Source organism: Diceros bicornis, chromosome 39, assembly GCF_020826845.1.
Source record: "Diceros bicornis minor isolate mBicDic1 chromosome 39, mDicBic1.mat.cur, whole genome shotgun sequence".
In the NCBI taxonomy this organism is placed as follows: Eukaryota; Metazoa; Chordata; class Mammalia; order Perissodactyla; family Rhinocerotidae; genus Diceros; species Diceros bicornis.
The window spans coordinates 23,559,057-23,585,510 of record NC_080778.1 but is presented as its reverse complement, the minus strand read 5'-3'; the positions used below and the strand labels follow the sequence as shown (position 1 = coordinate 23,585,510).

Here is a 26,454-nt window from a genome sequence, read left to right as displayed (position 1 = left end):
TAAGTCCAGTACGAGCCTAGTGTTTTGAATGACAAAGCATATAGAATTCCTAAACCCTCATCCCTGACTGATAAATAGCAACAGCTTCCACTGATAAACATCCTCTAGTGTCTGATGCTAGAAAACCCCACCCCACTCACAGGCAGATCCTTTCCTGTCTGTGTGTGATATGACAGGTTCTGTGCAACAAGACAATTACCAGAAAGAAAATCAGGAAGCCTCAGTGTGAATCTCATTTTGACTGCTGACGAACTGGTGAACCTAAATCAGCTACTTAACCTCTTTCTATATCACAAGTTACAGTAAAGATCATATAATTAACACTACGTGCAAATGTCCAGAAAATTCTAAAGCACAATGTAATAAATGTTGTTGTATAATTACGTTGTATCAAATTATTCCTTGCCAATAGGAAATTTCCACAGAGATTCCACAGAGGTAGTTCTAGTTTCTATCAGATATTTTATAACCAATGATTATTTTATCTTCATTTTTCACTTTAAAAAAACATACATAAAGTCATATGAAGCAAAATTTTACTCTGAGCTCGAAATGGAAGAGGAGGAAGGGAGCCATTCTGAAGTTTCCTAAAACACTGCATTATCCCTTTCTTCCTCTTGTCCTGATTTCTTACATTTTTAATTAAATATAAGGTAAAGTCAACTAAAGACTTCTACCATGTGGCTTTTCCATAGTCCATATACTCGAAATGCGGGCAATATGAAAGTCTTCACCATAGAATCAGTAAAGAATAAACCAGGACTTATTTGTATCTGAAACAAAGCTGCTTTTCTCTTCTTAGCTGTAATTTTCAGGAGCAGCAGTGGTGTCAGGGACACATAGATTAATTCCATCAATCACAGTAACAAACATAGTTGCATAACATAGGAGACACGTTCCAGAGGCAGTACCTCAGGAGGCAGAGCGAGGGCAAGTTTCTTGCACATTGCAGACCTCCGACCTGCTCTCACTAAAAGCAAAGAGCAGAAGAGATCCTTGTCATTTGCTACCTCTTACCTTCCTCGTCTCTAAACCAACCAAAGTACACTTCAGCAAAATAACCATCAAATAACCAGATTCCCTTTCAGGGAGAGTTGAACAACCCTGGTCTTACAGTGAAGGGACAAGGATATGGGCGAAGTTCATGGAGAAACAAAGAGGGGTATCTAGGCACAGAAAGGATCTTAAGATTTACTGCTGACAAGGCAGCTAAATAACGTCTGGAGAGCATTTAACTCTTCTCAAATCCACTATCCATTCTCCAAAAATAAATAAAATAACAAAAAACAGTAGAATATAAAATAAAGTAAACGTAAATATTAGTCCATATTACAAATATTTATGAATGTCCATCGATGACCTCACTGTAGACAAGAAGCCTCTAACCAGTCATTTAACTTCAGGCGAGTTAGTTGGCCTTTCTGCATCTACCTGCTCATCTAAGTAAGTAGATGACAGATGTGACTGTCATAAATAACTAAGATGACAGATGTTCAATAAAGAGTTGATACTATCATTCATATCACAAGCATAACTTTAGCGATTTCTACTGTCATAAAAGTGCCATAAAATTTCAACAGTATCTGAAAGGAGGGATAAAACAAACAAGCACTTCTTCATCCCAGGCAGGAATGTGAAAGCAGGCTCTGAAACTGAGTACATGTTACTGTCAATGCACAGAGAAAGATCTTCCAAGTCTCAGATTCACTAATATGATGACCTATAGCGGTACATCCCATTCAAAAACAATGAACATGATAATACAAGAGCACGCCAGTGCACCAGGAGACAAGGCATAATTCAGCAGCAAACTCACTGGATTCTTCCCTAAGCTCACTGGTGCTCAATGGCAAAGTACGAGGCATTGAGAGTTAGCATGAATTTTTCTAGATGAGACACTCTTCCTTTCATTCTTATCCAGTTCATTCATTTCTTTACTGAGCACCAAATTTTGAGAAAGCCTCCTCAAGGAGCATTCTGCTGAAACAAAGATGACTGAGACACAGTCCTGTCTTTCTAGAAGTCAGTCACTTATATAAAGATAACCAATGCCCTTATTTTCTTTAAAACCAAAAACAAAACCAAAAAAACCCTACAGTAACAACATTAACAGCTCAATTTCTTTATTGTTTCCAAATTTCAGATAAATATTGATGGCAATCAGTAGGAAATACGTTTGTGCTGTGTCCCCTTCTCCCAACACTCTCCCACCCACCCCTAGTGACGGCATCATCGGTTTATACTCCCATCTGGTACCTTCAGAAGGACTATGTACACCTGCAGGATGGCAGAAGAGGGGAAAATACAGCCTGGGAATCTCCTCACTGACAGAGCAAAGGAAGGTACCTGGGGTCATTCACATCCAAAACTGTGGTTCAAAACTTACACATAAAACACACCCACACTCACCACATACCTGGCCAATCACTACAAAATACTACAGATTCCTGACAAATACAACTTGGGAATGTTCTAGATATGGATGGAAAGAACCAGCCTATACCAAAGAGCAAGTTCTACCTATAACCCGAGAAAGTAACACCTATAGGTATGGTGTTTCAATGCTTTGTGTTCCACAACAGAGGTCAGAAAATGTCTTTTGTAAAGGTCCAGAGAGTACCTAATTTAGGTGTTGCTGGCCAGATGGTCTCCATCAAAACTACTCCACCCTGTTGTAATGTGAAAGCAGCCACAGGAAATACATAAACAAATGAGCCAACTGGAACGATGACTGTGTTCCAATAAAACTTTATTTGTGGACTCTGAAATTTGAATTTCATATAATGTCCACATGTCACGAAATATTCTTCTTCTTTTGACTCTTTGCAACCACCTAAAAATGTAAAAACCATTCTTAGCTTGTGGGCCATACAAAAGCAGACAGCGGAAGCATGACATGTTCTTAGATCTAATAATCGCAATCAGTTAGATATGGTCCAAGAGATGTATAGAGATTTAGATGTATTATTTACATGTATTATTTGTTTCTTTATAATAGTATTTTAAGGTAAGGAAGCTGAGACACAGAAGTGACATGACAAGTGAGAGGCAGAACCAGGATGTGATACCACAAAACCTGGCTCAAATCTATGTCCTCAAAGTTTGTGCTTAACTGCTACTAAAATTATGAGGGCACAGGATTGCCATATAGGGAAGAAAATATTTAATCAGTGTGTGTTGGTGGGGGGGAGAAAAGGGGGAGTTGTATTTAATGACTTCCCAAAGACAGCACCAAAATATATATGACATTTAAAATAATGAACTCAAATGAAGACTATTTTTTCCAAGCCCACGGCTTTAAGGCGTATCTGGTACTTTTGTACCACAGGATCTAAACATGGGATCCACCCTGGGAAACAGTTTGGAAATGTCAGAAGTCATCGTTTAATAAAAATAAAAACTGATTCATCCTGACAGTTAACCTCTTATTTATATTTTTAATTCTTTGCAAAGACTTATTTGCAGAGATTTCTCGGACAGAGAGAATACAGTTTAATAATTCAATTGGGCAAATATTTGGTGAATACCTCCTTTGTGCTTGGCCTTGAAGAAATGCCAAGTTCAGGCCACCCTCCCCATTCACAAAGAGAGGGTTTCCATAGTTTTCCAATAAACACTAAAGAGGGTAAATGAACAATCTTGAATTTGGAGGGCTGATAAGCTGTGGGTCACATTTAACCTTAAAAAAACTGAAAAGACAACATGATATGAATCCAGATGACAGATGCTACAGCTAACCAGCTTCGGATGCCCCCTCCTCTCATCCCTTTGCCCCTGTACTTCTTTGCACTCTCTTAACACCAGTTCTAACACCACCATTTTGACGAGAGGGACCAGCATGAGTACCTGCAGCTGGGACACTGAAGCTCCCGGATTTAAAAGTGTCAGAGGACAGAAGCAAATCGTCACCACAATGCATGAGGAAAAGCCGGGGTTTGTGGGAGGGCAGGGGCTGCACATACCGACACGTACATGTGATGGTGCAACTGAGTAAGTAAATCTGATGGACCCCATCTCACCTGGAGAAATCAGCCAGCTCTAAAGGCTAAAAGGAAAGGATAGTGCTCAGTTCCAGCCAAGAGTGGCTATGTGGGAATTCCTACCCATTGTTGGTAGGACTTCGGTTTTGCAAAAGAAGCTGGAAATCTGAATTTATATGTGTAATCTCCTGATATTTGCAATTTCCTAAAACATTGGGCCAGATAAGGAAATCTGGTCTACAGGCATACCAGATGCTAGGGTGACTGATTAGCACTCTTTGCCTAGGGCATAACCACACACAGGTAAAATATAAGATTAGTCAACAGTGAGTCCTCCAAGGAATTGATAAACTCTGTGGAAAGGACACACACACACACGTAGACACACACACACACACACAAAACACCATCCATAGACCAGGGAAATGATTGAATGCAAAATACCAGCAGAATCATTATACTCCCTCGGACCAAAAAACAAAGCAGTCATACCAAATTCTTTCCCTTTCACTCACACCCCACCTCTCATTTCGACCTCCAAAAACACACTCCCAAGGTCACCACCTCTCCCCATCAACACTCCTGCTCTAGTCCACGCCTCCAGTACTAGGCTAACTGATCCCTGAGCTTCTGCATAGGAGCCAGAATGACCCAAATTTTAAGGTGCAGATCACACCACGTCATGTCCCTGCTTTCACCTAATGGACTCCCACTACAGCAAAGACAGTCCAAACTCCAAATAAAAGATGGACGTGATCTCGTCCCCACTCTCTCTCTAATCTAATACTATATTATTCTCCCCCATGTTCAATACTCCCCAATCACAATGATTTCCATCACAGGGCAAGTTTTTCAGCAGCAGTAGTAGTAAAAATAGAAGAAAAAAAATCTGTAAAAGATTGAATAAGAAAGTAAAATTTAGGAAGTGCAGTTTGGAGTTCTTACAAGGACGAAGCGCTAATTCTTTGTACCAACAACAAAGAGACCAGAGGTAGAAGTGGGACCTCAGTTTTCCACTTGGAAGATTGATCAGAGCCCCTCTCCATGGTGGGCTACGCTGACACTGGCCAGTCCAGGCTGACAAATGCCATCCTTGCCTTCAAGGCATTCAGAGTCTAAACAGATGTCAACAAAACCAGCAGCCACACAGCACAGTGAGCACAGTAGAGGGACTTAGCAACTAGCTTGGTTCTGCCAAGTTTGTACCAAGTCACAGAGGTAGTACAGAGACAGAATCTGCCCTATGATTTACCTAATCCCGTTATAAATATCCAAGTTATAACTGTATATAACAAGGAGAAGAGTTGATAAGTTTTTAAATGCTTTCACAACTAACATGTTTACAGTGTGCGTGTGTGTATCATATATATGGAGATATATGGCATATATGTATAAACATATGTACACACATAGACGGTATATATATCATAATGTACTTGCATTCTTCTCAAATTAATCTGAGATGAATCTGACACCCCTGACCTGTTAAAAAATGATGCCCCAGCATCTGATAATATGTTGTAAGTTTTACAGTCTCTCTTTTTTTTGAATGATTGTCTTTTTCAAGCAGTTGGTTATTTTAAAAATGCAAAAAGAAATAAGTAATTTAATTTAATATTTCTTTCAATATTTTTATTTATTTAGTTATTTATTTTATTTATTTTTGTGTGTGTGTGAGAAAGATCAGCCCTGAGCTAACATCCATGCTAATCCTCCTCTTTTTGCTGAGGAAGACTGGCTCTGAGCTAACATCTATTGCTAATCCTCCTCCTTTTTTTTTTCCCCAAAGCCCCAGTAGACAGTTGTATGTCATAGCTGCACATCCTTCTAGTTGCTGTATGTGGGACGCGGCCTCAGCATGGCCGGAGAAGCTGTGCGACGGTGCGCGCCAGGATCCGAACCCGGGCCGCCAGTAGCGGAGCTCATGCACTTAACCACTAAGCCACGGGGCCGGCCCTCTTTCAATATTTTTAAAGCCAGAATTTTTAATTTATGAATCCCAAATCTCAGCACTGCTACAAATGTAGCACTCTTTTTGGCTCTTGTAAGTCTTCATTTTCTTAAAAATCAATAATGCATCAGTGAGCACTATGTACAAGGTCCTTTTGGTTAATTATAATACGTTTATGTGTACATATATTTTTTTAAGTATTTTACAACAAAAATGTTATATTTTTTCTCTTGGTGGTGGAATTAAAAGTGGTTGAAAACATTATCTTTGGATTTCTTCTATTACCTAATGTTTTGTAATGTGTATTATTATTAAAATAAACAATAGATTTTTTTTTAAAGAAGAGTCTCTCTAGTCAAGATTAAGCAGACTGATAAAATTAGAGTCATCACAATTATAAAGTATGTAGCTTAACCAATGAAATAAAGACTGTATGAGCTTTAATATTGACTTTTATGATTCAACCCCATGGGAAAGAATGAAAGTAGCATTGCAAAAGGCTGAGAAGACAGAAAGCAAAATGAGTGTAATGAAGTGAATGAAGAGGTCTATAAACTCCTTGACAAAGGACGACCAGCAAGATGTGCTACAGTCACTTAAAGAATTAGTGAGTGCATGGCACTCAGTCATCCTCTTCAAAGAATTCATGCGGTCAGCACAGGTTCTTAAGAACTGAAAAAGAGTCCATTGAGAAGCTTGCTTGGAAAGAAGGAAGGAGAGACACAAGAGAAACAGATCGTTCAGGTCACCATACCAGTGCCACATGAACCACAGCGCGATGATTTACGGAGTGTTCACATTGGAATCGAATCAATAAACGTGCATTGACCTTAAAGTTTACAAAATAATATAAAACACCAGCTAAATCAAATAATATCTTTCAGAGAATCAAAAGTCACACATCATGTAACAGAATGTTTACCTTGATTTTGGTATGCAAAGTAACTGAGATAAAACTGTGCTGATTAAACTGGGATGGCAAGGAACAACATATGGAGCTCACACACCCGGCAGCCAGAGGCAGGGCCACCTGTACACTCCAGGGACAGATAAGCAGGCGAGGTCTGCAGGCTGAATAAACCGCGACTCCACACGCACACCAGGCAAGGTCTATAGGCTGACTCGATACACAACACAGCTCACACAACACAGCTCATTCCATGTATACACGATGGGGAAAACAGTAGAAATGTTCGAAAAATGCATTTCCTCAAAAGATAGGCTTCCATGGGACCAGGGCGAGGCATTACTTATGGCATTGATAATGATAATGTAAAGGTAAATAACATGACATTTTCTTTGTTTAGTAAAGGAGAGGCAGCTGCCCTGCCCCTTCCTTCCCCTTAGGGTGTCTCCTTAAAAACATAATAGGCCCAACTTTTTGGTCAGGAATTAGATAAGCCGGTCTCCAATATTCCAATGCAAGATAACAAAGACCAAAAAATTAACTCAGGGGGACCTCAGGAGGTTGACAGGAGACAGCACAAGGAGCATGCATTTGTCTCTCCAGGAGATAAGTGCTCATTGTTCTTTCCTTCCCTTTACTGCGTATTTGTGTGAAATTCTGTCCAGGCTAGTCCTTTAGCAACTGCCTGCATGCACCTAATCTGATCTGCACACTCAGTAATCAATTGTGTTTTCTCTGTATTCTATATTGAATAGAGGTCTTTTTGTTGGCAGAATTTTTTATTTCCCCAACAGGGAATACAAGGAAAACAACAATGTCAATCCTCACGCCCCAGTCTGGCTCCCTTCATGGCTGGTGGATGGTTACCTGTGGCAACGGAAGCTAAAGGCTTCATAGGTGCAGCTGAAAATGGGTCCAGTGTCTCCCAGCTCTGTTTAGCAGAAAGAGCTTCTTTCTCCCAAAACCACCACCTCTTCAACAATCCTCTCTTTATAGCTCACTGGCCCCTACTGGCTTAGGCCCACCCATCCCTGCACCAAGCAGAGCCCACCTCTGAAGGTGGAGATCATAGGGTACAGGAGCTGAATGGAAAAGCACAAGGTAGGTGGCTCTGCTCACCCCCTTCTAGGTAAAGGGTGAAAAGTCATTTCCTTTCAGCAGATCAATCTCGAAATTGATCACCAATTACAAGGACTTAGCATATACTACCAAATTTGTTTAACAATTACAAATATTAATAGACTCAATTGATATGTACAAAACACAGCATGTTAAATAATATTTAATTTTTTTAAGTAAAAAAGTACTCAATAGGTACGAAACAAAGCATTTAAGTACTCAATATGTATGAACCATAGCATGTTAAATAATATTTAAATTTTTTTTTCACTTTTAACCACAGTAACCAGGTGAAAGTCATTTTGCAATTCTAATGTTTGGAACCAAAACAAACAAACAAAATCAAATTGAATGAAAACAAACAAACAACAACAAAAAACAAAAAAAAACTTACATAATATAGCTAAAACATATCTGAGCTGTTTAGGGAATATGGAATGCATTTTATTGTCTGCTTTTTAGAAGTATTGGTGAATAGACATTAATTGAAACTTCTTAAGGAACCACTTGAATGGTTATGGCCCCTAAAACAATTGGTTGAGTTGCCATACTCATATTCATGAACATAAACCAATGGTATACCCAAGGCGTAACTAGCAAGCTCAAATCTCTACTATAGATGCTAATTATGGTCACACAAGGAAGCCTGAATAGTCTCCTTCACAATACTAAAAAGACGACTGAACATCTACAGGCTGCTTTTGTTGCACACTCCTCTGCAAATCTCCCTACACTGTTTTCCCACTTCTATTTTTGGGACCATCAGTTTCCAACAAGAAAAAAGGAGAAAACCATAGGGCACTAAAAGCAATGTCCCACTGTCTCCAAAAGGAATACATCTGAATAGCTCTTCACATGAAATCTATAAAAAATACTTCACAGATTCTCTCTTTTATGTTCTATCAATTTAAATTTCAAGTTTGGAAGAGTAACTACATGAGCACTTGGCTCATCTTTGTCTTCAAAATGGGAAAAGCAGAAATCTGCCCAAACTAAGGTTCAGCATTCTTAAGTTTGCATATTGTCTACCTAACCTTTATTTGTTAAACCTCTTTTGAGAATCGCCTCACCAAACTGATATAAGAGCTTCTGCAATTTGTACATCTCAGCTCCGCCAGATGAGCAGCTCTGAAAGTCAGCCAAAGAAAATGCAGGCTCAAAGTCAGAACAGATTTCCCAACAGCGAAGCAATGAGGCCTTCGCTGCCTCCCTCAGGAGACCAGCCCACTAACAAACCGGAGACTCTTAAAATTAGAGGAAACAAAACACTCAGGCTTTACGCACCAGACAAGGGAATCAAGTGGGCTTACTGAGCCAACGCTTTTTTCCATTTCTGTTTTAAAATATTTCCATATCTGTTTTAAAATACATAAAATACATAGACATATGTATTTTAGTCTAGATAGACAGTAATTAGTTTAGATAGTTTAGTTTAGATAGACAGTAATTAGTCTTTGGGTGGTGAACATGATGTAATCTACACAGAAATTGAAATATAATGATGTACACATGAAAACCTAAAATTCATATAATGTTATAAATCAATGTTACCTCAAAGTAAAAAAAAAAAAAGGTGGGGCTGGCCCGGTGGTGTACCGGTTAAGTTCACGTGCTCCGCTTCAGTGGCCCGGGGTTCGCAGGTTCGGATCCTGGGTGCAGACCTACGCACCACTTATCAAGCCATGCTGTGGCAGGTGTCCCATATATAAAGTAGAGGAAGACGGGCATGGATGTTAGCCCAGGGCCAGTCTTCCTCAGCAAAAAGAGGAGGATTGGCATCGGATGTTAGCTCAGGGCTCATCTTCCTCACAAAAAAAAGAAAAAAAAGAAAGGAGTTGAGTGAGAGAGAGGAAACCTACAGACTAAAAAGAGACTTAGAAACCAATCACGATGTGTAGACTATTTAGATTTCTGGTCCAGATTTTTAAAAAATCATGACATTTGTGACGTTATTGGTAATTTGAATACCGACTGGATGTTTGATTATATAAAGGAACGAATAATTTTAGCTATCTAGTGGTATTATGGGGTTTTGTTAAGAAGTCCTTATCGCTTATAGCTACACATTGAAATGTTTATGGATGAAATTATACGATGTCCCAGAGGTGCTTCACGATAATCTGAAAGGGAGGAAAGTGGAAGGAGTATAGAGGTGACAAGACTGGCTTTGGATTGATGCGCTGCTGAAGCTTCCTAAAAAGTACATGTGATTTCATTATACTTTCTATTTCCGTAGATGTTTGAAATTCCCCATAACAAAAAAAAACTTTTTAAAGAAAAAAACAAAAATAAAAAATAGAATAAAATATATGGATAGCACAGAATATGGATACCACAAGTTGGGGGTACCTGATAGGGTTTTAATTGAGCATTCCTAAGTAATTATAATCTCCTATAACGTTTCACAATAATGCCTCAATATTTCTTAGCCATATGAGGCAAGTAATTATGATCAAGTATGTTTTATAGCTAAAGGAATAAAAACCAAGTGACCTGAAAAACTTGGCTAATAATTTGCCCGAGGTTATAAATAAATGAGCAGCATATTCACGAATAAGTGTTTAATTTCCTAACTCTTAGCTCCTTTAGATAATCATTTTCTTCGGGGCTCTTCACAACTTCTCAAAATCCAACAATCACAAGTTTTTCTACATTGTGTTGACTTCCCAGGACACCCAAACTCCAAAGAGTGTGTGCTCTGTAACATATTAACAGGGACCTGCAGCAAAAAGAATATATATTCATAGTGAATGCTGTCTTAGCTATCGTATTTCCATATATAGCTAAAAATCAAAAGATGGTTTTAGATCCATATTGTTCAATATTCTCAAGCTCTTTACCAAATCCCTTATCAAGGAATGAATTGAGCTAATTTTAAGTTTCAAATCTCATTTTTCTTCACTGTGAATTTAGTAGGTGGGTCCTATTTCAGGAATCCTATCCAGTAAACAAAAGAGAATCATATGCATTAAATCCAAATGGTGATTTAACCATCTTTCCAGCACAACTTCAAGAAACTAGGTAAATATGGTAACTTTGCATAACTGGATTGGTTTGTTTATTTACGTGAACAAAAGCAGCAAAAGCCCTGATGTAGTTATATCCATGAAATAACACAATTTATGCCATTTTGCACTCAATTCCACACTCCTATCTCTTTCCAATACAACCACCTCTAAGTGGTTTATGGATAGATTCTTAGGCATTGAAACGTATGTTTCTGTCTTTGTCATTTATTTATTTATTAAGCTATAAATACTCGCTGGGTGCTTACTAAATGCCAGAAGTTGTGCCAGTGAACAAAATGGACAATCCCTGCACCCACGGAACATACCACTGTCTGGGAGAGAAGAGATAAATATTTCTAGATGCAATTATTTAAATCACAATTATAAGTGGTGCAAAGAATAACACTTTCAGAGTACAGAGCATATCTACCCTAGTCTGGGAGCTCAGAAAAGGTATCCTTGGGGAAGTGATGTTTAAGCTCAGGCAAGAAAGAGGAGAAGGAGTTGGCCAGAAAAATATGGAGGAAGGAACATGTGTAAAAGCCATGGGAAGACCCATCAGGGTAGGAGGCACAGACAATGTGGCTAGAGCATAAAGAGGGGGTGAGAGCAAAGTAAAGTAAATTAGGAGTAGATTGAGGGGCAACTACTTAGGGCCTTAAAAGCCAAGTAAGAACCATGGGCAGCCATTGAAAGATTTTAGTGAAGATAAAGAGGTATTGAGGCTTACACTTGAAGATTACTCCAGCTACTTTGTAGAAAGTAGAAGAAAGGGGGTGGATAAGGTGAAGCATAGAAAGGAAGAACCAGTTGGCAGATTATTACAGTGGTCCATGTGTTCAGGGATAATTTTCAAAAGAAGGCAAAGTCATGAATCTTATACGAATGTAATGTTAACGTGTGTCAAAGACTTTAACTCATTAATTAAGGAAGGAACCAGTAAAGTGTTACAACTAGTTCAAAGGAGAATTCAAAAACCACCCGTATATGCAATAAAAGAAAGCTGAAATAAATTTAGAATAGATGCAAAACAAGTCCATCCAAGGGGTGATAATCAATTGCATTCCAACTATTTTGCATTTTTATGGATAAGAATCACTTGCATTATCATCTGTTTTCTACAACTCACCAGTTGTACAGTAGCTCGAAGATAATGGAAAGCAGATAACCCAGGTGGCTGAGCTGAAGGGACTCCCACTAATCTTTTTGCCCACCTTAAAGTCTTTTACAATTTTTCCTAACTCAGACAATAATAACCTGGGAAAAAGAGGTGTCAGTCAAGATGGAGAGAAATGGACAAGGTTGAATATGTGTGGCACTGGAATCAACAAGACTTGGTGTTTGAGACTTTGGCTGGGGAGTGGGCCACGAAGGAAATGTCCAGGGAGAGAATAGAAAACAAATTCCTAAATGGCAGAAGATGCCATCAGGGTCTGTTTGAATTTTTCAGCACAGAGGCCCTACTGCTCTGTAGAGGGACCCACACTACAGGGAAGAAGCAGACTCAATCAATAATTATATTTTAACGTCCATCATAATATACCATAGGACACAGATAAAAAAAGAAATGAAATAAAATTCATTCCCTGCAAAAAGGGAACGTGCTACCCTCTGGATCACCTAGTGACACCACACTCAAATACAACCTCACCCCTGCTCAGCGAGAGTGAAGTTGTGTGGGGAATTTATGGAGATCTCCCAGTCTAGAACTGTTATTCTCTTTCCCGATCACCAGTGTGGAAGCAGTCTGACTTAAGACAGAGAAAAGAAAAAAATTGTGGATGAAGTTTAGTGTCACTGCCCTGAGCCCTCCATCTCTTTATATCCAAATAGTCATCGTTTCTTTGATAAATTTGTTCTAGACCCATCCAAATTTCCTTCTAGACTTTGAATTCTTACTAGAACTAATCTGAAAGGAAATGTTTCCAGGGTCGGCTCTACTTTTGATATTTTACTCCAAACAAAACAAGCTTTTAGCTTCTGTGTCAGTTTACATAACCGGAACTGTTACTAAAAATGATAACATTATCTGGTCTTTTCACTGGTTGGCAATAATTACAAGCTTCCTGGCGCAAATAATTTGGGACTTAAAGCTCTCATTTAGTATTACAAAATAATATACACATTATAAGTGTACAAATTTAAATATCAAGTTCATTGTTATTTGAGGTCTTTTTAAAGACATTGATGACCCATGATAAATACTGAGATATTTCTTGAGAGAATTCAGGGGCCAGCCTGGTGGCACAGTGGTTAGGTCTGCGTGTTCTGCTTCAGCAGCCCCGGGTTTGCCGGTCCGGATCCTGGGCTCGAACCTACTCACCACTCATCAAGCCATGCTGAGACGGCGTCCCACATAGAAGAACTACACGGACCTACAACTAGGATATACAACTATGTACTGGGACTTTGGGGGAGAAAGAGAGGAAGATTGGCAACAGGTGTTAGCTCAGGGCCAGTCTTCCACCCCCACACACACACACAAAAAAAAAGAATTCAGATATATGACCCAAATGATCAACAGACACTGAGAACTGTCCAAAGCAAAGAAAGTCAAGGGACTGCAATTATAATGAGGATATTTTTAAAGCTTAAAGTGAAGAGGGCTTTAGCAGCACTGAGTTCAAGGTTCAGCTTTGCTACTAACCTTGCACGCATCACTAACGGCTCTAGACCTGGAAATGAGGCAGATCCACTGGGTGATGCTCCATTTCCACAGTCTATCGTGCACTGTCAAGGGAATGTGTTGCCTGAGCCAAATTCGTGGCAATACTGATTAAGTGAAATATTTTCGATTATTATTTCTCAATTGTCTCTATTCTACTCTCCCTCCTTCCCTGTACTATCGTGCTGTCTACTTCTCTCTATTCTCCTCAACAGGGACAAAAGTAGTTCACTCCATTTCAAATTTTCCCTAAACCTATGTCTACCAAGACTACGAAGCTTTCATATCGATCTTCAAAATCAGTTCTAAGGTAATTCTTCCCCTATGACTAAATTAAGCTGCTAAAAACTAGGTCTGTTTAACTTGCTCTAGAAAATGATCATATTATTTATCCTCAGTAATAATCAGGATGGATAATCTTACACATCTGAGCATTCACGAGACCACCGGGACAAAACATCTCATATTCGGACTCTCTCAGTGGCTAAAACTATAGTGCCCAGAATATGGTCACACTCAGACGGATACCTCACAAGTTTTTTTTTTTTTTTTTTTTAAAGATTTTTTTTTTTTTTTTTTTTTATTTATTTTCCCCCCCAAAGCCCCAGTAGATAGTTGTGTGTCATAGCTGCACATCCTTCTAGTTGCTGTATGTGGGACGTGGCCTCAGCATGGCCGGAGAAGCAGCGCGTAGGCGCGAGCCCGGGATCCGAACCCGGGTCGCCAGCAGCGGAGCGCGCTCACTTAACCACTAAGCCATGGGGCCGGCCCCTCACAAGTTTTGAATAATGTCAAATCCAAAGCACCCAGATGTTACCTGTCCTAGAACAAAAAAAAAAAAAAATTAAAATTTACCAAAAAACACTCACGTTTGCTTTGGAATAATCTTACAAATAAAACCACCAATTAGGCAAGCACTTCTATATCGCTGACCCTTCTGTCACAGTCAGATAGTTTTCACATTCCTTACATTCTCTGAGGCAAGACAAAATATCCCTCAACACAAAGCTTGCAAAACCTAAAAATACACTGCAATCAAATAATCAACTGTAAATATTGGGATGTAGAACAATCTTTAAACTGCATGGCTACTCAAAGTAATCCTAAAACATTCTCATTTTGCCTCAAAGAAATACCAACGTTATTTTCCTGACCTTTGCAACCTTCTCAAACAGAAAATTTTGAAAAATAACAATCAAAATAGCTTTTCTATTATTTAAAATACCATAATGGTGTTTCTCTGAGAAACTTTTATTTTTCATCTGGCTATAGTGATGTTCTGTAATCCATTACCCTGAAAATTCGCCTCCCATCTCAGACTTAGAGGACAAAATTCCAACTTCAATAACCAATGGATAATTATATTAGAACACTGCCAATTCTCTTCAGGCATGCTCTGCCCCTTAAAAACATACCGATCACAACATTGATTAGGTTCCAAGTGGTTAGAAATGCTGAGAAAGAACAGATCTTCGAGAAAAGAAGTGAGGAAGTTCACAAGAAAAGAACCACAGGGCAGACAAATATTATTAGCCATATCACAAGCATGAAAATCCCAAAACAGTTCTGCACGGGGGAGAAAGGCTGCCTGAATGATAACAATTTGATTTTAACCAGACAAAATGAAATCATCATCTTTTTAGCTAAATGAGCACAAACTTTTCCCAATGATAGAATTCATTTCCTAAATGTACCCAGCAGTCAACAGCAGCAAACTGTCGGCTTGATATTCAGAGAGCGCCAGGTAAGAATAAAGAGCTGTTTACACCATGAATGTGTTCACACCATGAACGGCTGACACCAGAATTTCCACTTAAACAAATTAAGGGAGAGAATAAAGGAAAAATAAATGTATCTGCACACTCAGAAGATTTCTGTTAGGTCACATTTCATGAGAAAAATTCAGTGCATCTCCAACCAAACTCCACCAATCGGAACAAGGCATTTGAATCATCATGAAGTTTTCAGAAGTTTCCATTACCTTTGAAAAGCGAGCATTTATCCATTTGGTAAAAGTCTTCTTCTGCACGTCATTGTGTTCATCTGTGGGAGGGAAAAGGAGAGAGAAAGGAAAACGATGAGAGTTTGTACCGTTAGTAAGGGTGCTAGATAAGACCATCTCCATCCTGGAGAGTTTAAAATAGTCCTATTAGTAGAGTTCGTGAGGCACAACGATCCACAGCTAATGAAGGATGTGATGTCTGACAAGGTAAGCATTTAAGCAGCCTGCTAAGGCCTGCAGCAGAAGGAAGCTCACGCACCTTTCTCAAGGGAGCTGGCTCCCTCCGCTCGGCATATTGCCACCAGCCGCTGAATCCCTGTTTGCGGGAAGGAATCAGGATCTTACTTTCAGAGCATTATATGCAATACTTTCTCTTGCATTTTGTTTAAGTAAAATTTCAGCATGAAAGAAATGTTAGCATGTTCAAAACAAAAATCAAAGTTATCCAGTCAAAACTGAGAAACTCATGATTTCCCTCCTTGTCATACAAAAGTCCTCCACCCTCCAGAACAAAAACTGGTATAAGGTTTATAGTCAATTCCATAACCCATTTTCCTGTAGTAGGACTGACAGAACAACGTTTTAATGATCTATAAAAACAATCTATGTATTTTACAAGCAGAGAAATCAGAGTGGGTTTTTGAAAAAATGACCAACTTTGGTTTGGATTACAAATTCATTTTCCAAGCCACAAGAAATGAAAATTGACCTTAAAAAACTTTTAAAGCATCCTGAACTTCTTGAAGATGGGCAGAGTGACTTAGTCAGATATAAGGAAGCCATGTGATATAACAAAAAGATCAAAAGGCTTTAGAACCAAATAGGCCACATTCCAACCCACTTATTGTGTGACCTTATTATAGTGCCTCCCCACCTCAGAGTCCTCATCTGTAAAATGGGGATAACACCCAGCTTGCAAGGGCACTGTGAAGATAGTGAATATAAGAGGAAAACACTTGGCAAAGAGCTGGCATTGAGCTCTTTGTTGTGGTTTTTGTTATCATTATTATTATAGTATACGTGTGAACAAGGCAGATAAAGATCCATTTTACCCTGTCTGTTACTTCCAATCATATCCTCTTCAACTGCTCCCCGATTCTCTATTACCATCAGCCTAGATGTAGGCTCTCTATTACCAAAAGCCTAGAAAACAGCATGGTAACAATCTCTAAGCAGTTCTGACAGCTGCCTAAGGAATATTTGGAACAGGACAGAAAGCTGTGGTTCTATCTGTAAATAAATATACACTGGCTGTCCCACTACCGTCCATACTGCCCGGCTACTCCTCACGTCATAACAGCAACATAATAACAGAGGAGGTGCAAGTGTGCTCTGCCCTGCCCGCACTAATTTCAAACGGCTGCCTTCAAGACTGCCTCACTCAGCTCTAATAGCATAATTAGAAGCTCATCCACTACTTTACCAAGTTTGTGGTATCTTTGGCCCTTATTGCCTTCTGGAATGAGAGTTTGTAATTAAAAGGTCATTTCTGGAATAAATATAGCAGCTTCAAAAAACATTGCACTTTTACAGATCCATTTAGGTAGTTGGAAACTGACTCCGAGACACCAAGGGGAAAACTGGATGAAAAACAAAACAGCTCTCGAAGAAACTTCGTGATGTGAATTGTGCTGAGAGGTGGCCTTCCTTCCAGAAAGGACGATGCAGTCAGCATCAGCCTCGATTTCAGGCTTTCTACGACCTGATCAATGCCACATATAGGTCATTTATTAACCAAGAAGACTTGCTTACACACTCTGAATGTCCCTGCCTTGATTATCACACACAAGGGGGACAGAGATGAGATTAAGCAGAATATAAGGCAGCCACACATGTCAACTTGCAGAGAGCACTATACCAGCCCCCACCAGTATGAATTTAATTTTAAATATCAGTGTTCAGAGCACTTGGAAAATCCAATTATTTGTCCCACTACCTTAAAAAGGATTTGTTTTTGTAAATTTTGCCATATCTATTATTATTTACTGCTATGAAGAAAAATATAGATAAAGATCATAAATATTAAATTCTCTTAATTTCATAACATACAACTTAAGAATTTTTTACCATAAAAATGGGGAAAATTCTCAGGGATAAATGTTAATACATTTTATTTTTTCTTAACCTCTTTTCTGAGCATTTAACCTCCTTATTCTCAAAAACATATTAAAATTCTAATCTATATAAGTTTTTCAGACACTGAGTGGACAAAGAAATGAGTGCCTGTCACCTTATCAAATGATAAATAAGCTCTTTCAATTTTATCACACATTGAATGAAATTAAATTTTAAAAATAGATTCCCACCACACAGAAATGTTTATAAAAATCAGTAAGGTAATGTTTCTATACTAGTCTTTGATCTTTGGGTCAAATCAAAGCCTGAATATGAGTCTAAGTAACCGATGTGAAATAAAGTCTGGGCTTGTAAAAGATAAAATTGTCTAACACTCTTCTGTACTCGTTTTCCTGATATGGTTAAAGAGGGAAAAAAAGAGTTCATATTTCAAAAAGCCTTTAGGTTACATTTCCCGTTTTTCAGACACACACCCCCCCCTTATTTTCTACCAGACAGGAATTCAGTAAAAGAACAGGAATTAGCCTGTGGCTTTTCAATTATGGGATTAAAAATGTAACAAATTTGCAACACTAACTAATACAGAACTGCCCTCCATATCACAACAATAAGGCAACAGCCTTGGCCCAGGTCTCTGTTTCAGGAGGTGAAAATACGCTCACAGGACAACTAAAAGTCTAAGTCATGCTATTCTGATCAATCGTTGTGCCTTCCTAGAAATTAATACAGAATTTCAAACATCTCAAATCCATTCAACTCTCCATTATCAAGCCAATTAGTTATTTTCATTTCTCCAAAATAAAAATGTATAAGCAGACAACACAAACTTACATATAACTAGATTATTTAAATATGTATTTATATATGTGAGTATAATTTACACTCTAAATATATTCTTTCAGGTTTCCAAACAAGTGTTTTCTTTAGATTTGGATTTTAGAAAAAATATTTAGTTTCTGAAAGCCTTTCCTGGCTTAGTAAATCTTAACCATTAATGACCTTTCTCCATTAGGGTACAAACACGAGACTGAATTAGGAGAAGAAAAATGTGTTAAACCCCTTAAGGCTGATTTTCCAAATTCTTCCTCTAAATATTTTGCTCTTCTTAAAATGCTTTTGACATGCTCACACAGATCCAAGGGCCTTCACTTGCTGCCTAGCCTGGAATTTCATTTCTGTGACGGGTAAGAGAAATGAAGCAAGACATCCACAAAACCGTCTGATAAATCTTCAAGGAAACTAGTTTGAAATTTTTTTCCCTTCACCAGCTCAAATGCATAACAAAAATTCTTTTAGCAGAATTTAGCAACAAATCTCAATTTAAATCCTAAACCAGAAATGTGGTGGAGACATTAGGAGTTGTTTCCCCTATGGAAACACACAAGTCTTAGGAACATGTATACCACCATTAAAACTCTACTACTATTAGAGAGAGAGCATTATCCTCTAGCACATCTTTCGAAGCTACTGAAGCGTGTCCAATTGGCTAGCAATAACCTGAGTTCCGTAAGATGCAGCTATTCAGAAAAGACGTCGCTAGACTTTAAGCCAAAACAGAAACGTCTTGTTGGATGATTTAAAACTTGGATTGACTTTATTAAAGCCTCTCTTTCACGAAATTTAACACACCCTAGAAAGCCAGTTTCTCACCAGCAAAAGAGAGTATTTCAGAACATACTCTCACTTTTTTTCTGGGTACTGGATGTGACTCAAGCTCAAAATATGTCTACAACTAAGGCTCAGTCATCTCCTTCTCCTGTTGTTTTCTCATACCTAACTTGTTGGTCTCTGAACAACACCAATTCATTTGTTCAAACAATATATATTAAAATGTCATATGGAAATATAGAAATATTATGTAATCTGTAAAACACTATAAATATGTAGACAAAGAAACACAGACAAGAGGAAACAGACAGCTCTCAAGCAGTAGTTCAACTCCCTGAGTTTGTTTCAAATCTGACATCCTCAGAGGACCTGAAAAACCTTAAAATTAAGAAAGTGCTTTTCAAATTGTCAAAACTATCTAAGCATACAAGAATTTTAGATAATTAACATTCCAAATGATATTTGTAAGTTTACTGCATTTATACTTTGAAGTTATTAAAGGTAAAAACCGTATTGAAAACAGACTTTTGCTTCCCTCTGTACAAAGCGAAAAACAAGGTGATGGTCTCTTTGGGAGACGTGGAGATGGATGAAGTGAGAAGGAAGAGGAAAACAACTCCATTTTTCAAATAAGAAGGCTGAGATCCAGGGACAAAAGTTAAATGAATTGCCCAGTGTCACCCACCACACAAGTGGCAGAGTCACAAACAGAACCAGGTCTACCGACTCCGGAGCCTGCGTTCAATGCACGTCCAAGCAGGACGTCAGAGAGAGATTCATGGGGAAGAGGGGGCATTTAAAATATATCTTGAAGGATAGATGAAGTCTGGTTCACGCAAAAATGAGAAGAAGGGCATTCTAGACAGAATAGGCAGAATAACACCCTCTTCATTTCAAGCTCAGACTCAATATCTGACAAAAAAAAAAAGAGCATACTTAATAAAAACATAATTGTGTATCTCTGAGAAAACACAGAGGACTGTAACACAGAATGAGAGCAAAACAAGAAATCTAAAATAATCCAAACTTTGGAAAGTTTTCAATCTTGAAAACTGTTTACACCCATAAAAAGGATGAAGAGTACAGAGTTAGCAATGCATGCTCAAAAAATGTTCTTGTGAGAAAATATAGATTCTTTGAAAATTAACCTCTTTAAGCAAACACGTGCTCTGGCAAATTGACCCATCCACTGTTACCAAACTCATCACAATTCTGGAGCCCTTGGGCTCCAGAAAGTCCATAGACCCACTTGGAAACATACAGAATTTCCATCATTTTCAGCATTGGGGGAAAATGTTTGTTCCCACTGAGAACCAACCTAACTCACCAAAACTAGCCACCTTACTATCACAGAATCACAGCGTATAAGACCAGGAAGTAGAGAAAAGGGCATCTGATAGAACCCCGCCCTGAGACCAGAAATGTCAAAAGCTTATCCCACGTCATGCAGTTAGTTGGTACTATAAATCAAGTCAGGATCCGTGTCCCCTTATCTAATACTCCTCCTGCTCTCAAAAGTGCCTTTTTTGACATCTTTATTCAGATATAATTCAAATACAATTTACCCATTTAAAGTTTGCAATTCAATGGTTTTTGGTATATTACATTATTAATTCTTTAAAATGGTGGTAAAATATGTAAAACATAAAATATATTTTGACCATATTCAAGTGTGCAAGCCAGAGGCATCACTTACATTTACAATGCTGCGCAACAATCACCACTATCTATTTCCAACGCTTTTCATCCCCCAAAGAGAAACTCTGACCGTTAAGCAGTAACTCTCTCATTCCCCCTCCACTATGCCTTGGTAACTTCTAATCTACTTTCTATTTCTGTATCTATTTACCTCTTCTAGATATTTCATATAAGTGGAGTCATACAATATCTGTTTTTTTGTGTCTGGCTTATTTCACTTAGCATAATGTTTTCAAGGTTCATCATGTGGCAGCATGTGTCAGAATTTCATTCCTTATTATGACTAAATAATAGTCCATCATATGTATATGCCACACTTTATTTATCCATTCATCTGTTGATGGACACTTGGGTTGTTTCTACCTTTTGGCTATTGTGAGTAATGCTACAATGAAAACTGGTGTACTAGTTCTGTTTGAGTCCCTGCTTTGAATTCCTTTGGGTATATACCTAGATGTGGAAGGTCTACAGTAATTGCTAGATCTACAGTAATTCTATGTTTAGATTTTTGAGGAACTGACAAACTGTTTTCCACAGCGGCTGCACCATTTTACATTCCCACCAGCAAGGTACAAAGGTTTCAATTTCTCCACATCCTCATTAACACTTATTTTTCTTCTTTTATTATTATTATAGCCATCCTAGTAGATGTGAAGCGGTTTGGATTTGCATTTCTCTGATGACTAACGATGCTGACCATAAACTGGAATATGAAAATGCAAAAACCACCAAGCAAAAATCCCCAAATTGGGGATATCCTGAAGACTTTCTGAAGTAGCCCAAGTTCAAAAGCATGTTACCCGAAGTCGCTGGGCTTCAGAGAGAGCGCTTTCGCATTGAATCCACGAAATATTGCAAAATGATTAATTTATTCCCCAAAGAGTTATTTTCGGAATCAGATATAACCATTAATTCCCGACCATCTTCGAATTTTAGAGTTTATTTCCCTCTTACCTATTTTCTCCTTGATGAGCTCCTCAAGTTTTTTAAACTAATGTGTTGAAATACAGGAATGCAGGTAATGTCTTTCTACTTCCACTTTCCAGAGCTGCTAAACTTGAGCTGAAGAACGCCTGTAAGATTTATAGGCATCCAGCATTGCTTGAAACCTTCTCTCTGAAACTATCTTTCAGAAAACCTCTTACTATCCTAGATATCAACATATTATACGTGTTGCAAAACCAAAAGAACACGGACTCAATTTATGGGGGTAGAAATTGTAAACTTTACATACAAACACTTCACTTCGCACATTTGTCCTGGGAGCGAAAAAGTTTTATTAAAATCACTTGAAATGTCATAGAACAAGGAGAGATTATCTGAGAAGAGCCAAATGAGTCATAAAGAAGATGAGTCACTGTCATGAAACACCAATAGAAAACTACTTTTTTTAGAGACTGACAAAAGTTAGACTTATAAAAGAAAATTTCTGTGAAATTTGATTTCTCACTTTATTCCTGTTAAATAAAGATCTATTATATTCTACAAACTGTCTACAGAAATCTCAAGAAAGAGTGACTGTTTCATAAACATATATCTCTAGATATATGAAAATTCATGCAAATGAGTTTTTATGAGAATGGGGAAAAAATTTTCTTGAATGTAAAAAACATTCCAGGGATCTGACTTCAGACTTTGTCATGACAAGCTCTACTTTCCAAAATAGGAGCAAAAACATGTCCTTTCAAGACTGCTAAATATTCAGACAGTATTTTTCTGATTTTAATTATTTTATTATTTTCCCCATATTATGAGGAATCTATGAGATTCTTTTAGATTCCTCATAAATCTATATGATAAAACAATAAAAATATCTAAAAAGTAGTAATTCTCAAACAAAAAATCTTGGAGAGAAATATCCACAGAAAAAGAAAACAATACTTTCAGAACCCAAATACCTCCCTGCAACCCTGTGTAGGAATGCTATTATTTTCTATAGGGTTGACCAAGAAGACCTTTAACTGTATATACCATGTGTCTTCTATAATCACAACTCTGGGTCATTGCACTCGGATAAAAATATATATATATACTGAAAAGTAGAGAGCAATGAATAATCAGTAAATGAGCATTATAGACACCAATGATAACATCTCAAAGCCACCAACTCCAATGAATTAAAGGTGGGACAACACATTTTGGCTTCCCTCCTTGGAACTACTTTTGTTTAGTTCTCTGTGTGTCAGGACCCATAGAAACACCTTGAGACAGACGAAGACCCAGACAACAACAATCCATGCAAGCTTGGGTGCGGCCTTTCAACTCAGCCAAGCAGGAGAGTCCCAGGTAGCCCCAGAGAGCAATGAGACTTCAAGGAACTCAAGGATCAAAGAAAAAGTATCTCCTGCTCATCAAGGTTAGACACTTGCTGTTCAACATCACTAATCATCAGGGAAATGCAACTCAAAACTCTAATGAGATATCACCTTACACCTGTCAGAATGGCTACAATCGCCAAGACAAAAAATAACAAATGTTGGAGAGGATGTGGAGAAAAGGGAACCCTCATACACAGCTGGTGGGAATGCAAATTGGTGCAGCCACTATGGAAAACAGTAGGGAGATTTCTCAAAAAATTAAAAATAGAAATAGCATACGACCCAGCTATCCCACTACTGGGTATTTAGCCAAAGAACATGAAATCAACAATTCAAAGAGATTTACGCACCCCTATGTTTTCATTGCAGCATTATTCACAATAGCCAAGAAATGGAAGCAACTCAAGTGTCCATCAACCGATGAATGGATCAAGAAGACGCGGTACATATACAGTGGAATACTACTCAGCCATAAAAAAGACAAAATCATCCCATTTGCAACAACGTGGATGGACCTTGATGGTATTATGTTAAGCAAAATAAGCCAGACAGAGAAGGACAAACACTGTATGATTTCCCTCATATGTGGAAGATAAACAAACTCACGGATAAAGAGAACAGATTAGTGGTTACCAGAGGGGAAGGGGGTGTGGGAGTGGGCAAAAGGGGTAAAGGGGCACATATGTATGGTGACAGATAAAAATTAGACTACTGGTGGTGAGCACAATGCAGTCTATATAGAAATTGATATATAATAATGTACACCTGAAATTACACAATGTTATAAGCCAATATGACCTCAGTAAAATGATTGGAAAAAAAAAAATACTAGACACTTGCAAAAGGCCAGACAACCTTAGAGGCCAGAATGAACATTCCCGCAAACAGAGCCACCAGCAGTCTTGACTACACCCCATCATTTGGAGAATCACTGGAGCTGGGACTCTTCCTCTCCTCTCTCCTCTTCATGTTCGATACCCACCTCCTTCTTCGGCCTGTCTCACTTTTTTGAACATCCAAACATCCCTCCATCCTGCCTCCCTGAATATTATTTTTCAACACCCCTCCCTGGACCTGTCTTGACATCAGTCACCATTTTGGAATTCTCAGCCATAAAGCTTGCCTGGCTGCACCAGTCCTGGCCACCACACAACAATCCAAACACCATTTGATTCTGTCTCTTTCTACCATTTCTCTTCTGGAGTATCTTTTTTGCATCTTTTCTTTCCCTTCTTAAAACCTCCTATATGGTGTCTATAACATACTTTAAGAGATGTCAACACAGAATGGGTGATGTTATGTTTGCACTAGTTTAAGTCAGAGGCTTCAAACATTTTGTGTTTTTGAACCTCTAAAACAATTCCCATGTGCATTTTGAAGCTGACAAATAATATGTATGACAAATTTCAATTGCTAAAAAAAAATGTAATTTCCAGTATAATGTTAAGGAGCTGCAAATTTAGCTCATTCAATTAATAGAAAATGTCTCCTCTATTACCTAATTGGCAAAACTAGTCCTCACTGTCAAACTAATGAGCCAAATCAGACTTGCTTTCTGACAAGGGAAGTCCGACTTTAGTTTTCTATTTAAAAACCATGTTCATATGTCTCTCCAGGGCAACAGCTCACTTACGAACTCTCATTCTAAGATGGATGGATGGATGGATGGATGGATGGCACAAAGCTTGCCCCTGGATGCAATAAGGCACTGACCATTTTAATAATTCTTAAGGGAATGTTCTTTGCTTTGTAGCCTTAAATTGCCCTGTTGTTTGGTGCCTCACAGTAATGCAGCAGAGGAGGGTATGCGGAGGGTGAGATGCGAGTCTTCATTTTGTAAAGTGGAGGAGAGGAATCCTGAAAGGAAAGACGGAAAAGAAGGCAGGTCTAAGACGCCTCTCGGGTTCCTTAACCACTGAAAAAGCTGGCCACAGGGGGACACACATGTTTCAGCATAGAAACCACCATAGGGGCTCTCGTGGTCCCAACCCAGGGTAACACTCCAGAGGAGGTCAGCTGTAATTTAATTAGAAAGGCTAAACCCCAGAGGTGGCCACTACAAAGGTATCCGTTATCTTTGTCACTATTAATACCAGAGACTTTGCTGATTAAGTTAACGAACGTGAGAAATATGCTTTTACTGTAGCTTGATAATTGGCATAATGAGAAGGTTAGAAATATTCTCCCATTGGTGAATTTAGTGCTATTCAATGAACGTGGATTGGCCAAAATATTGTATAGACACGTCTCACAATTGATTAAATTGTGAATAAAAATCTAGCGAGGCTAGGAGACTGACCCCCTATGGCCCTGTGTTCAGCCATTGGCCGGGGGAGATTCTAGGTACCTGATGTTGACTATAAAACTAACTAAATCCTCTCTATAAAACAGCATTGTCCAATAGAAATATAATGTGGGCCACATACATAATTTTTAAATTTCTAGTAGCCCCATTAAAAAAAGAAATAATATTAATTTTACTAATATGTTATTCAAGCAATATATCCAAAATATTATCATTTCAACATATATGCAATATTTTTAAAACTATTGATATTTTACATCCTCTTTTTCTTACTAAGTCTTTGAAATCTGTTGTACGTTTCACATTTACAGCACATCTCAACTCGGACTAGTCACAATTCAGGTCCTCAGCAGCCACTGCGATGGTTCCAGAATATCATTGCATTTACTTCAACTAAAACCTTCATGTCCTTCAAAAGGACAGAGAGCTGTAGCTTACCAACTTATGAAACAGGCTGTATGAACTGTTTTTGAGCCTGCTTGCTAATAATGATTGTTCAGTGAACGCCAACGTGCATGGCAGTTTGGCCTGAAGCTTGCCTCCATTATAACCCTCATTGTAGGACAACAGATGGCCCTTACATCCTACTTTTAAGCATCAGGAACTAACATCTCTGAGCAAAAATTAACAGTCGTGCATGACCAAATTGGCTTGATGCATTTTGTAAGATTTTTGGTCTGATAAATAGACATAATAATAAGAATTGGAAATATTTCTAACTGTTTGTTATAGTCATCAAAGTTTTATATTTCTTATTCTTTTAATGAAAATTAGTTGTTCACCTATTTTGTGGAAAACTGTACAAAGAAACAGATAG

At 38.3% G+C, this 26,454-nt stretch overlaps 1 protein-coding gene across 5 annotated transcripts in view; it reads right to left on the bottom strand.

The window, feature by feature from the left end:
* Positions 1 to 26,454, bottom strand: part of UTRN (utrophin) — a 509,169-nt gene that overhangs the window by 393,292 nt on the left and 89,423 nt on the right. For all 5 annotated transcript variants that reach the window (XM_058534226.1, XM_058534222.1, XM_058534221.1 and 2 more), the window contains one exon: positions 15,612 to 15,673. Coding sequence is in view for 4 of the 5 variants with exons in the window: in XM_058534222.1 (XP_058390205.1) it covers positions 15,612 to 15,673 (62 nt within the window). In the remaining variant the exon portion in view is untranslated. The remainder of the gene's footprint in view (positions 1 to 15,611; positions 15,674 to 26,454) is intronic.